General features: G+C 41.6%; 1 protein-coding gene across 10 annotated transcripts in view; it reads left to right on the top strand.

Annotated features, from left to right (window-relative positions):
- Positions 1-14,268, top strand: part of LOC105483388 (sidekick cell adhesion molecule 1) — a 960,109-nt gene that overhangs the window by 504,741 nt on the left and 441,100 nt on the right. For all 10 annotated transcript variants that reach the window (XM_071095418.1, XM_071095417.1, XM_071095416.1 and 7 more), the window contains one exon: positions 11,200-11,333. In XM_071095418.1, coding sequence (XP_070951519.1) covers positions 11,200-11,333 — 134 coding nt within the window. The remainder of the gene's footprint in view (positions 1-11,199; positions 11,334-14,268) is intronic.

Below are 14,268 nucleotides of genomic sequence, written 5' to 3'. Positions count from 1 at the left end.
AAATTTGCTTCCTGCCTGTATCTTACATGTGTTTTGTTGTGGTTAATAATGTTTTCAATTTACTTAGACTTTCTCAAAATGGCCCTTTTTGAGTTATTGACAGCTATATTTCACCCAGGCACATCTGAAGTTGCCATCTTATTTTCTCATTTTAGACAGACATATCCTAATGTTAAACACAAAGGGATTTACAAAGCCTTACCTAGGAAAGTCCAAAGTTCATACCTCTTGAGAAAAAAATCGACCCCATCCCCAAAGGAAACTGCTTTCATTAGTCTTCATGGACAGAACCCAGGGCTCATAGCTCTGCTGCTTGTTAGAGGGACTGACGGCCGCCTAGTGGAGAAGGTAACCTCCAGAACAGTACCAAAGAAGGCCAAGAAGGCCTGCCTGGGAGGGTTCTATCAGGATAGGAAGGGGAAGTGCTTAACGCCGACTCACATAACTCAGGTGGTGTGGGGCCTCCCTCTTTAGACCCAGCATGCTGTGGTATAGTCGCACTCCCAGTAGATGGTAATGCCAGGGGCTGCCTCAAGCCCAAACGTTCAGTGTCCACCCCTGCATTTTGTCACCAGTTTCATGATCCCCTCTACCATAGGCCAGGCCTGTCTTAGCCAGTGGGGGGATCTGATGTGAGACCTAGAGAAAGGGGGAGGCAGAGACAGGCAAAGAGACACAAAGACAGCGGCAGACAGAGAGAGAGAGAGAAACAGAGAGAGGGGGCCAAGGCGCAGAACTTTTAACCTCACAACAAAGGTTTGCACAGACTCCTCTCCCTGGCATGTTGTCTCACTGCATCTGGGGCCAGGGAGGTGACAGAGACAGCAGTTAAAGGACTTGATGAGAGAATACGTTTGGGATGAGCACAGGCTGGGGGGCTGGGTTAGAGTCTTGTTTCTTCAACTTTAGCAAAATTATTTAACCTCTAGTAGCCTCTGCTTCCTGTCTGTAACATGGAGATGATAACAGCAGCTAAGCATTTCTGAGTTTTAAGTGTATGCCAGCTATGTGTGCCAATCACTTTTTAATATCTCATTTAATTCTCCTACCAAACTCAGAGATGGATACAATTATTATCCCCATCTGACCTGAGCATTGGTGCTGTCAGTCAAGCAGCTGGCCTGTTGTCACAGTGTCACTAGCTAGGAAGTGTCAGAGAAGGGACTCCCATGCAGCCATCTCTGGATCCAAAATCCAAACTGAGGGAATTTGAATCTGTGTGGGATGACCGTGAGGGCCAGGTGAGACGCTGCATGCAGAGCACACAACAATTGCCGGGCCCGTGGAATGTGCCCTCCGCATCATGTCAGTGAAGAGGGCAGAGCAGAAGCTTTGTAGAAAAGAAGAGTTGATGGGGAGCATGGTGCCCCTTCTGAGACGTGACAAGCAACTCCAGGTGGTGACTGAGTGAGGAGCAGATGGAGGGTCAGTCCCTAGAGGCATGTCCAAAGCCAGCAGGTTCACTCCCTCTGAAATCCCACACAGAAAAATCTCAGAATGCTGAAAGGATGCCAATGTCTGTCTCCCAACTGTGGCTAATGGTTCAGTGGGATTTGCTTACTGGCACCTTCTGAATAATTCCCAGCACAGGTGTAAATAATGCAAGGCCTGGATCCCAGCCTGACCTGCACAGCGAGGCAGCCCTGCTCTGGGAAGAGACATGTGTGTTACAGTGAACCAAGTGTGCAGTAAGCCCTCCGGAAAGCTCAGTTTAGGGGCCCAGGATTTTAAAGAGCTCTCAGCCTTGTTGATAAATCAGTTTCTACCTGATGGCTGTTTGACCATTTCCCTGCACTTTTGTTTGCCAGAACAATGTCTGTAGTCACAGAGAGTGATGACACCGGCAGGCTGTCTGATAAAGCAGAGAACCCAACAGACGTTCTGTTTACACACAAATGCCATACCTATCGTAGTAGCTTTCAGAAATAAAAAAAATCGTTAAAAATTGGATTTTCTTATTGATTTATTTTCATCTTCATTGTTGATGGCATTTGTGCCTGAGCATGAAGATCTATCCCCTGTAGTTAGGGGAGCACGTGTTTTGAGTCATGCACTGAGGATCCACCATCACCAAGGGGTATTAGGCTGTTCTTGCATTGTTGTAAGAGAATACCCGAGACGGGGTAATTTATAAAGAAAAGGGGTTGAATTGGCTCGTAGATCTGCAGGCTGTGCAGGAAGCATGGCGGCATCTGCACCTGGGGAGGCCTCAGGAAGCTTCTAATCATGGCGGAAAGCAAAGTGGGAGGAGGCGCATCACATGGTGAGAGCAGGAGAAGGAGGGACAGAGTGAAGGGGGAGGTGCCACACACTTAAACAGCCAGATCTCACAAGAAGTCACTATCACGAGGACAGCACCAAGGGGATGGTGCTAAACATGAGAAATCCACCCCCATGATTCTGATCCAGTCACCTCCCACCAGGCCGCACCTCCCATACCAGCAATTACAGTTCAACATGAGATTTGGGAGGGAACACAGATCCAGACTGTATCCCTGAGATCAGCTGTGCTCGAGGTGCTATGAGTCTGCCATAGCCATTGCAGGTGCTCCTGTCCCTGCTGGGCACAGCTTTGTCACTCGGCAATCGAAAAGAGTCTTAACACGAGAGTGGAACCCCTTGGTCATAATTATGCTCCTTCAAAGAGGAACAAATGTGGTGACAGACCAGAAAGGTGGATGGAAAGCATTTCAAAAAGCATTTCACTCTGCTCCTAATTTTCTAGTATTCCTCTGCTATTATTTGCTTTTAAAGAAGAACCCTCTGCTTCCTAGCAGCTGCTGCATATGCTTGGTCCAGCCACGAAGACATAATCCTCTGCGGGCAGCATCATGTGGAGCGAGGGTCGAGTCCTCTGCCCGGTATCCCTTTATCTGCACAAGGGAAGAAAGACTCCTGAGTGCCTCATTCTGCAGAAAGTGAGATACAGAAAGCATTTGACTTGTCAGGAAGCGAGAATTACCAGCTCTAGGCTTCCCCAACTCAGCCCACGAAGTAAAAATGGTTGGGTCAACGCTTCTCTGCAGAGGCTGCAGGTGCAGACGCCGACAGCAATGCACAGGCCTCCCAGGAATGTTCTTGTATCTGCTGTGTCTTGCTTAGCCATGGCCATATATATTTAATTTTTGATAGAATTATTTATTGTGTTTTATTCTCTTACTATATAAACTGAGCTCATTTCAGAATTGACTGCTGTTTGCAGAGTATCCTGGGGGGGGAGGATTCCTCATGAGAAGCCCCCCCATCTGGAGTGGCTTTAGTTGGTCCTCATCTACTTTTTGGATGCCTTTCTGTCATCAACTTTCATGGTTTCCAGTTTGACTGGATTTTACACTCTTGGGAAGTTCCACTGTTTAAGGATCTAAAGACTAAAAACATGTATTCCACACATTTTGTTTAGATCATGTTTCTTTTTCTTTTTTCTAGAATTTTTATTTTAGCCGAAAAAGTCTTGGCTAGACATGTTTCTGCCTAAACCTGGGCTCTGTAAAAACTCCTCATTCATGCCGTTCCTCTGCATATGACCACACCAGGAATTTGGCGTAGCCATTTATTTGTACCTAGTGCTGAAACAATTAGTTAAAATAACAAAAGGCCCCTGGATAAGTACAAATTGACTAAAGTGCTTTTGAAGGTTAGCTAGGAAATTTAAGAAACACTGCTGGCTGGGCACGGTGGCTCAAGCCTGTAATCCCAGCACTTTGGGAGGCCGAGATGGGCGGATCATGAGGTCAGGAGATCGAGACCATTCTGGCTAACACGTTGAAACCCCGTCTCTACTAACTAAAAAAAAAATACAAAAAACTAGCCGGGCGACGTGGCGGGCGCCTGTAGTCCCAGCTACTTGGGAGGCTGAGGCAGGAGAATGGCGTGAACCTGGGAGGCGGAGCTAGCAGTGAGCTGAGATCCGGCCACTGCACTCCAGCCTGGGCGACAGAGCCAGACTCCGTCTCAAAAAAAAAAAAAAGAAACCGCTATAAATAAGATATATATTTATTCTGGGCAAAAATCCCTGATGAAGTAAATCCTTCACCAGTTACATCAACAGTTACCCTGTAATCTCTTCATTTCTTTTCTGTCCCTCCTGCTAGACAGCATCTTTCCTGAAGGAAAATAATTCCATTTATGACACATAAACACATGTGGAGAAAAGGCCAGGGATTTTCCAGCATTAAAGTCTTTTAAAGTGAGTTTTAACATTTGTGGCATCTGGGTGGAAGTATCTGAAGACAAGTTGTTTCTAGGCTTCTTTGCTAAATCATTACCTGTATGCTCTTGAGCAGATGGGCTTTGTTTTAGGTAGTAGAGGTTTCTGGTCGTTTTATGACTCTAATCTGATAATTCGGTGACCTAGCTGTGTTTGTACAGAAGCCTGTTAACTAAAACTAGGAAGTATTTGATATTTAGCCCCTAGAAGAGGACAGTAGATGACATTTACTGTTTTCTTACTTGCCAGTCACATTCTACACCTGATGAAACAGATTCAGACTTAGCAAACACGGAATTCGTAGCTTCTGAGCCAGCCTCATTCACCTCATTACCTGATTTGCATTTCATCAATGTCCTTTTGATGTCGGAATTATTATTCCCATTTTACAGATGAGAAAGCCAAGTGATGAGCCTGTGGGAATAAAATCGGGGCCAGATCCAGTTCCACTTCTGTTGCTCCATCCAGGTCACAGTTGCCTGATAAGGGCCTCTCTGTATTAACACAGAATATCATGGTGTTATTGATGGTGTTACTTCCTGTCAGCTGTGATCATGTTGTTCTGGTAGAAAAATAAGGTGTCTTCTCTGCAGACCACGTTAGAGTTTAACTTTAAGTCTGGTTCGACCCTACTTCTGATTCCAGGAAGCTCAGGGAGATTGGTTGGGAGAAGATGCAAGAGCTCTGAGCCCACATCTTCTTTGGACTTTAATTCAGAGACAGACAATGTGCACCCAGGCAGGTGTCCCTCTCTGCCTCTTTTCTGACCGTACACCCAGGTTCCTCTGTGCTGCTGCTGTTGGCCATGGTGCTGGGAGCAGTCAGGGAAGGCCCAGGCCAGCCCCGCAGTTCAGGAGGGAGTTGGATGTGCCGCCCTGCCATGCAGAAGCCCCTGGCTAGAGCTCCGGTGGAAGGTACATGGGTAGATGGTCAGCAGGGATGGCATTTCCTCCCACGCCACCTGCAGAAGCAGCCGTTCTGTTCTTGAGTTATTAATACTGTGTAGGCTAGAGAACTGGGTCTGCCTTGCTAATGTGATATCCCATCAGATTTTTACACTTTCAGAAGCTATCACTAGGGAAACAGATGTGGTTGGACCCGCGTGCTTTGTGGTGACTTTGCTGCCTGTGTGGCGTATCTGCTTCTCCTCTAAAACTCTGTAAAATGAACAGACTGGCTTCACACATTTGGCACTTCATACTGCCATCATTTATCTTTTTACACCTTTGCAGCTCTTACCACTAAGATATCCCCTTGTGTTCAACAGCCATATTTTCCGGTATGTCTTCCCTGGACAGTGTTAACACACACAATAGGCACTGCAAAGATATTTAGAAAATGGTTAAATGACTCCTGTATTTGCTTGGGTTCCAGGTACCTAAATATGCAAGCTCAGAAAGGAGTAGTCAGAGTAAAAATGCAAATACAAATACTTGGAGATTCCCTTCTTTTTCTTCATTAATTTAACACACATTTATCGACTACACACTTTTTGGCTCTGTGATTAAATACTGGAGGATCATTGTGTACAGGGAAAACAAAGGTGTATCTGAATGTATTTCAAATCCAAAGGATTTTAAAGGAGTTACCATTTTAGAAATTCCACCAGCAACTTACCACCACTTGGGTCTGTATTTAAGCGTTGACAGACAGTCAATATAGAAGAGTTGGATAGAAGGTGAATTCACATAAATTCAGTGGAATTCTCCCGTAGACTTGCCATTATGAACATAACAATTACTATCATAGAAAAGGATACCTGCATAGACTAACTTGAAATGTTTTTCAAGGCATGCACCGTTATGGTAACTAAACTGGTAGAGGCTTGACCGGTCTTTTCCTGCCTCTAGTTTCTTCCCTCTCTGGTCATCTTTTGGTCTTTCTCCTACTGCAGAAGTATAACTTATCCTTTACTGAAGAACCACAGTTCTCACATTTAATGGCTTTCTCCTCTGAGCGAGCCTGCCTGCCTGAATGCAGCTGTGCTGAGCTGCAATCCCATTTGTCCAGGACTTCTTGGTCTGTGCTAGGGATTCATGCATTCTATTAATGAACACAACTCAACTAGTGGTTTCTATTGGTTTGAAATTATAAGAAACAGGTTTCCTAAATTCTCTCTTCTCTGGCTTTTAAAATATTTTTCTTACACCCAGAGCAAACGGTCAACAGCAAGTGTTTGCTCTTGATGGAATAAACATGTCACTCTGTCAGCTTAACATGTATTCAGCCTTCCGGGACTCATTAGTGCCAAAAGGACTTGAAAGCAATTGTAGTTCTTGTTGTTATACAGCTAAGGAAAGTTCATCAGTTTCAAAGTTGTCTGCCTTGAACTTGCTTAAACTGTGAGGCATGAGATCCAGATTATACTCAGAACACTAAGCCTTAGAATCAACCCTTTTAAAAGTTGCTTAATTAAAATGGAAAATGTTTTTAAGTGTTTTTTTTTTTAAGATTTTACAGACTAATATTCTGCATCTTCCTGCACGCTGACCTTCTGTTAATGTACTTGAAGGTCATTTGAAACTAGTCAAATGTTACTTTAACATTTGTAGTGGTCAAACTATGGACTCAAATTATGCTTCTATGTTTTATGGGCAAAGTTATTTCACTAAACATTTTACTGAATTTTCATCATAATGTATACATTGACCTGGATATTACCACCCTGGTTCATGGTAAGTGTTAAAGAGCAAAATACTTGTTGATAACCAAAGACAATTTATATTTTCACGGAAGCCAAAGCATTGGTTACATCGCAAGCTTTGGGAGCACATCATGAAAATATTCACATCATGAAAATATTTCTGGACACCTCCTGGAACTCCTCTCCTTGGGCCCACAGATACTCTTAAGGGGAAGTTGTTGAAGTGCCCCCTGTTACTTCTTACAGCTTCTAAGTACATCTTATCTAAGTTGCATGGGGCATGAACAGTGTGTCCTGGTTCAGGTTAGTGTCTCCTCCACTCTGAGCAGGGAGTGGGGTTTCTAATAGTGGCTGATTAAATAGTGAAACAGCTATTTGATTCTGCTCCAGTGGTGATCAGGGTGAATGCATACCCTTACTCTTCCTTCCTGGTCTTTAGGCACCTATTCTAGGATTCCGATGTCAGTATCACCTCCCTGAAGGCAGCTGATCTGCTGTGGCGTGGGGAAGGCCACAACCCCTCGCCATGCAAGCATGTCAGGGAGCTTCCCAGTTGAGGCCCAGCAAGGCGGCCCTCCCTCCCCCATGCCCAAGGGGTGGGTCTAGCTATCTACCTCAATGCTCGTGGTCGGAGACCCCAGCTAGCTCCTCTCTTCCTCGGATTTCATCTTTTCTAAAATAGAGAACTATGATTTTGCCCAGTACCTCAGGAGAGTGTTGGAGAATCAAGTGAAGAATGGCCAGAAGCACTTAGCAAGTGCCCACTGGAAATGGTCTTCCTTTGCTGAACTGCACAGGTACTTTGCTCATCAGTCTCAGCAACGGAAAACAGCAGATTGGTTTCTCTCTTGTGAAAACCCTTCCTGTGCTTATAATTAGTACCTCAGGACCGGTTAGCTTGTTCTTCATGATGCAGCAGTGTCTTCTCCCGAGCGGCAGCTCATCTCACCCATATCGCACTCAGTCATTTTTGTCCCTCTTCTCTTTACTACTATCCCATGGAATTAGGAGTTACAATGATGAGGTTTCATTTTTAAATGTACAAAGATGGAAGAAGACTAAGGAAGTAATTTTATTTAAAGCCACACATATATTTGTTTCAATCAAGTTAAAGGAAAATCTCTCAGGCCAAATATTATAATTTTTCTATGAAGTCAGTGTAAGTTTTAAATGTGTAATCTGGAGTTATGTTATAATAAAGCCAAGTAATTCATATTATGAGCAAAGTATTCAACTTTGCTATCATAGTTACCTAGCAGGCCCCTGTGTTCTTTTCATTACCTTCTGATAGCAAAAGTGATATTTATTGTGGAAAAATTGGAAAATATTTTAAAAGGTAGAATCAAAAGAAAATAGCCTGTAATTGTACTGCTCGGACTAACCACTGATAACATTTTATGTGTCCACACATATGTAGAAACAGATACACAGGATTTATTTGCAGTGCATAGAACACACACGTAAAAAAATCCAAAAAAGATGTTATTGCATGTGCTGTTGTGAATCTGTACTAGTTTATCAAGGTTAAACAGGAAGTATCTGACCTCATGAACCAGGAAGTCCCCAGACAGGACAGGCTGCTGGATGGTTGGTTCATTGGCTCTATGAGGTCATGAAGGACCCAAGTGCTTTCCATTCTCTCTGTTCTGCCATCACCATTATCAGCTTCATGCGAAGGTCGTTTCTCTTGTAGCCATAAAATCACCACCAGGAACACGTGGGGACAAAATGATCAAGACCCACACCTGATACTGGGAATGGGGCCGGCTCTCTCATGTTGCGTGGCTGGATTGCAGGGGGAAGCCATGGTTGCCACAACAAAATCAAGGCCGCTAAGAAAGAAGACAGGATGGGTGCACGATACCTGCTTTACTGTCTTTAAACATGGGTTTCTTCTTAAGGTTTACAGCAGTTATCAGAATTTAAAATTAAGATGAATGGTTTTAGATGTTTTATTTTCATTTAAAAAGTCAGTCTCTTGTAGAAATGCTCTGTTCAGAAAGATTTGGATAGGAACAAACACTTGGTTTCTGGGAAATTAATCTTCACGTTCTCCAAAGATGTAGCATTTTCATGGTGTCTTTTTGGCAGCAGCAGTTTTTTTTTTTTTCATGAATTTTGACTTAAACCTGTATAGAAATTAAAAACTAAAAGAAAAAGATAAGCCTAAAGATAAAAGTTATAATAGATGGAAACTTTAATATTTTTATTTTTATGTACTTTTTAAATTTTCAATACTCTTGAAAATAATGCCATAAATAATATCGAGAATTCATGGTCATTTTATAAGGATAATTCTGAGAAACAATAGGCATATTTGAAATTACTATGGAAAAAATCAGATGTTAAAGAAAACATTATATATTCAGTTTTTAAATTGTACTACTAAATGTGTAACTTCATGTGTAGTAAATATTCATATTTAATTTTAGCTGCCAGTATAACATATACTAAAATAAAATGGAACAATTTCTATGGTTCTATAAAAGAATCTATAAAGGAGCCATAAATAATTATAATAAAACTCTTTTGAATATTTTTATGGGACTAAAAATTGAAAACTTCCTAATAGGGAAATTTTCATAAATGAGACATGAAGTAAGTTAGTCATAGAGACCTCAAACAGTAATATATCCTATGGGAACCCTGAATAAGCAATAACTTGTTAAGATAATTTTATATAATATATAAAAATCAAGAGTTTTTGAAAAAGCTCTGCAAAAGATAGCAGGAAGAAAAAGGATGATTATAATGCTAAAATTCCTCATGAGAGGTTACTCTTTTTGCACGATTTTAATGTTACCAGAAGAAAGATTTTAGAGGATCTGAATCTGAAAGTGCTGTAACTATTCCCTATAGAGTAACGCAATTGTGGGTTACACAACTCACTCTGGAGTCCCAAGATGTTTCTCTTGTTTTTGAAAAAAGAGCTTAGACTAAATGATATTTGGTACTCAAAATGCATCTTACCTTCTAAGCCAAATTCACCAGCCAATGAATAGTTTACTCACATTCATACATACATATATATATATATATATATATATATATATTTTTTTTTTTTTTTTTTTTTTTGAGACGGAGTCTCGCTCTATCACCAGACTGGAGTGCAGTGGTGTGGTGTGATCTTGGATCACTGCAACCTCTGCCCCCCAGGTTCAAGTGATTCTCCTGCCTCAGCCTCCCTAGTAGCTGGGACTACAGGCACGTGCCACCACACCTAACTAATTTTTGTATTTTCAGTAGAGATGAGGTTTCACCACGTTGGCCAGGATGGTCTCGGTCTCTTGACCTCGTGATCTGCCCACCTCACCCTCCCAAAGTGCTGGGATTACAGGCTTGAGCCACCGTGCTCAGCCCGTATTTCTTTTAAGCAAATTTTACCTCCCTCATCCACCTCTTTAACTGGCAAAAATAATACAGAATTATAAGGGAAGGATACCATAAGACACCCATTTCAAATAAAAGTTCCTTGGATGCATGGAAGTTGTGTCTGTATTGTTTTTATTCTTTTTTAAAAATTAAGTAGTATAATGAGAGTCTTTCTATGGTGTGATCGGATGAGTATTAATCTGATTGGGAAAAGACCTAGTCCCTTCTCTGCTGTTAAGTTGCTGTGTTACCTAGGACAAGCAACTTAATTTCTGTGAGCCTCAGTGGCTCAGAGAAAGGGCAGGTGCATTAAACGAGTCTCAGAGATGCCTTTCCCACTAGAATCAGGATGAATGAGAAGGTCTTGGAGACTATTTACTCGTCCTTTGCACTTCTAAGACATGGGGAGATAATACAGGTGAAAAAGACGTGGCCTGGAGTTAATAATGATGGGAGAATTTAAGTTGAAGGGGGGCAGCACTGTGCCCATTGGCAACTTTCCTTCTATGCACCAGTGTAGGTATCCATACACAAAGCCTCTGATGAGGCTCCCCTGAGGTGGAGAAAACCACAGCTAATTCACTTGCCCTGGGTCAGGGTTGTGGTGGTCCAGCCTTCTAATTGAAGGGATTCCTTCTAACTGGTGTTGTTATACATTCTCAGAGGAAGAACCTCTGAGTTTTAATGAACTCTGGATGTCTGTGTTCCAGAACATTTTTCTTCTTCACAGTCAAGTGCTGACGCAGATGTGGAGCACCCGGTAGGCTCGGACACTGGGGCTGCAGGGTGCTAGCTGGACCAGAAGAGACTCTCTCTGCCATTGTCGTATTCTTGAAGTCAGCCTGTGTATTGTTTTTGTCCTTCCAGCTCTTCTTTTAAACTCTAGGCATTCCTTTATCGTTGACCTAATTAATTGTGTCTTACAAGTAAGTTCCCTGGAGTAGCTTTGACGCTGTCCTCTTCTTTTCTGAAACAGAGCCATCACGTTGGAGAACCAGCTGGTGATCCTGGCCACGACAGCCAGTGACGCCGGGGCATACTACGTGCAGGCCGTGAATGAGAAGAATGGAGAAAACAAGACAAGCCCATTCATTCATTTGAGCATAGCAAGTGAGTTTTGAAATTCCAAATCATAATTCTGAAAGCAATAAAATCTTGCTTTAATTAATAACCACTGTCTGACGGGACATTTTGCAATAAATTGTATCTCTCTAGTGTAGTAGTTATGGTTTAATGTTGATCCAATGCCAATAGTTTGGAGAGCTTTAGAGCTTTTTCTTTCTTCAAAATGATATGCAGAAAAATGTGAATCTAACTGATACTTCTGAATGCCAGATCTTATTTGTTTTGGGAATTAAAAAAGAAAAAGTATTTGCTTTTTATACACAGTCAATGCATATTGTTCCTAACAACAGCAAAAAAAACCTTTCAATTTAAATGAATTGTATCTATGAACCTAAATCAGGACTAGATTAGGTATAGATTATATTCTTTTAATCTAACAAGAAAATCCTTGAGAAATTCTACATATTAAGTTGTACCAAAATTAGCAGTATTTAAGCATAATCAGTTGATCATTTTTTCCACCTAATTTAACTAAAAGCCTGATTCTTGAAGAGAATGCACACAAATCATGGGTATTTGTAGATTTTATCTGAGGGGACTTTAGTTTGAGGAAACTTAGTTTTACATGTTTGGCCTTTAAATTCTTCTAGCAAGAGTTAATTGCTAAAGAAGGGAAAATCACCCAAAGCAGGAACTCCGAACTAAACTAGATTCAGACATCCATATCAGAAGGCTTGTCATCAAATGTTTGCAGCATGAAGCTTCATGGTATGAAATGAAGTTGTCATGCGGTTGAGAAAATAGGGTTGAAACTAGTCATGGTGGATGGTAAATTTCAGATTATTATGATCATATCATATGAGTGAATTATATTGATTTGTTTGTATAGTAGTGGATTTTATCTTTTTAAAAATTATCTTGAAGGAATGGTTTCCCCCTGCAGGTGGTTTGAAAAGTATGTGGGGCTAGGCGTGGTAGCTCACACCTGTGATCCCAGCAATTTGGGAGGCCAAGGCAGGCAGATTACTTGAGGTCAGGAGTTCAAGACCAGCCTGGCCAACATGGTGAAGCCCTGTCTCTCCTAAAAATGCAAAATTAGCCAGGCATGGTGGTGCGCACCTGTAATCCCAGCTACTCAGGAGGCTGAGGCAGGAGAGTCGCTTGAAACCAGGAGGCGGAGGTTGCAGTGAGCTGAGATCACACCATTACACTCCAGCCTGGGCAAAAAGAATGAAACTCTGTCTCATAAAAAAAAAAAGTATGTGAGATGGAGTGAGCATTTGCCTCACATGGCCCTCAAGGGGTACAATTGCCTTAGGCCCAGTGGAATTTCCTGGGTGAATCTTTGTAGCAAACTCTGGGTGCAGGCATCTGTGGGAGTTAACTGAGTGGAGTCTCAGATGCCTGCCTAATTGGTCCCAAGTGGCCATGATGTGTTGTCATCCTGCCTTGAGCTCCTTAATTTGAGGAACTGAATCTTGCTCTCCAGAATGTAGACTCAGTACAGATTTAGGATGAATGGGGTCTTTGTGATGCCATGGAGAATGATGCACATAGATTAGGTGTGGGGTTCACAAAATCCAGTGCATGCTGTACTGCGATGTAAAGGACTGTCTGCATCAGGAATTACAGTAGAAATGAGGATGATTTATTGAGATTTTTTCCCAAGGGTGATGATAAAGAATGGTAATTGTATTTTCAAATAAATTGTTATTATTTTAATGATTCCAAACTTTACAAGTAGAGCCATTTATCTTGTTTCGCAAATATGATTCTGTACTCAATTGTAATATAACTACCAGGATAATAATGAGTCAAAGGGGGTGAAATTCTGCATCAGAAACAAGGAAGTTGGCCTTCCTCTGGTAGAAGAGGGAAAAAAATTATTCCACAGAAACTCTGGTTAACATCACAAAGTTATTAAACAGTCCTTACCCAGTCCTTGCCTACCTGCCTACTCTATAAGGGCCAGCTGAAAAGAAAGCAAGTAGAGTGAATTTGCACACTGCTGTACTAACATAATACCATGGTGTTAGATAATTGGAATATGTAAATTTTTTTTTCAGTAATTTATGTTTCTACCCTGACCAAAAAGTATATTGAAAGCTGCTCATAAATATTATAATTAACTGGCTTGCATTTTGTTCCTTTGTATGTACATTTTTAACTTTTCATTGGCACCAGGTAAAAATGTGTAAAAAGTGAGATACAAGGCAGTTAATGATACAGACTTATTTTAAATCTTAGGAGAAAACCTACATTTTGTGCCTTTATGAATTATTTGCTTTTTATGAGGGCCAGGTGAAATGGGAGAAGTAAGGAGGTTGAGGAAACTGCCTTATTTTAATTCTTAGGAGAACCTTCCTGTTGACATATGGGATTTAGCTAAATGTTAAACGGCAACCAATTATGCTTCTTCTTCTTCTTTTTTTTTTTTTTTTTTTTTGCTAAAAGTTTTATTTTGAAAACCTCTAAAAGTCAGAAGTCTTGATTAATCTGCAGAATCCCCCAGAATTGTTTAAACTGTGCTTCTTTCTGGAATTCAGTGAGTGCTCTAAGCAATGAACACTGCAGTTGAGGTCCTGGCCACCTTGCTCCTGGTGAGTTTGTGGAGTACTGGAGGGTGCGTCTCCTTACCAGATTTGTTATGAAATTAGATCTTCTCGAGACCTATTGATACTGGGAGTAAGATAGAGTGTTCTGCAGACTTAGATATCTTTTTCTTCTGATGTAGGCTTTTGTGGAAACACCACACAAGATTGAGGAAAATTTGTGAAAACTTTCCAGCCAGCATTTCTGAAAAATCAAAAGATATTACAGCCAATTATCATTTAACAAAGACACATTTTTTCCTTGCTGTCGGGAGAATAAAGCAGGGAACCATTATGTAGTGACACCATGGGGATGATCGGGTACTGGCAATTAAATTCCTGGTGGATTGTGCTGTGATTAGTTTAAAATCGGAGTGTCACACAGCCCC

Source organism: Macaca nemestrina, chromosome 4, assembly GCF_043159975.1.
Source record: "Macaca nemestrina isolate mMacNem1 chromosome 4, mMacNem.hap1, whole genome shotgun sequence".
NCBI classification, from domain to species: domain Eukaryota; kingdom Metazoa; phylum Chordata; class Mammalia; order Primates; family Cercopithecidae; genus Macaca; species Macaca nemestrina.
This window is presented reverse-complemented; position numbering and strand designations above follow the sequence as displayed.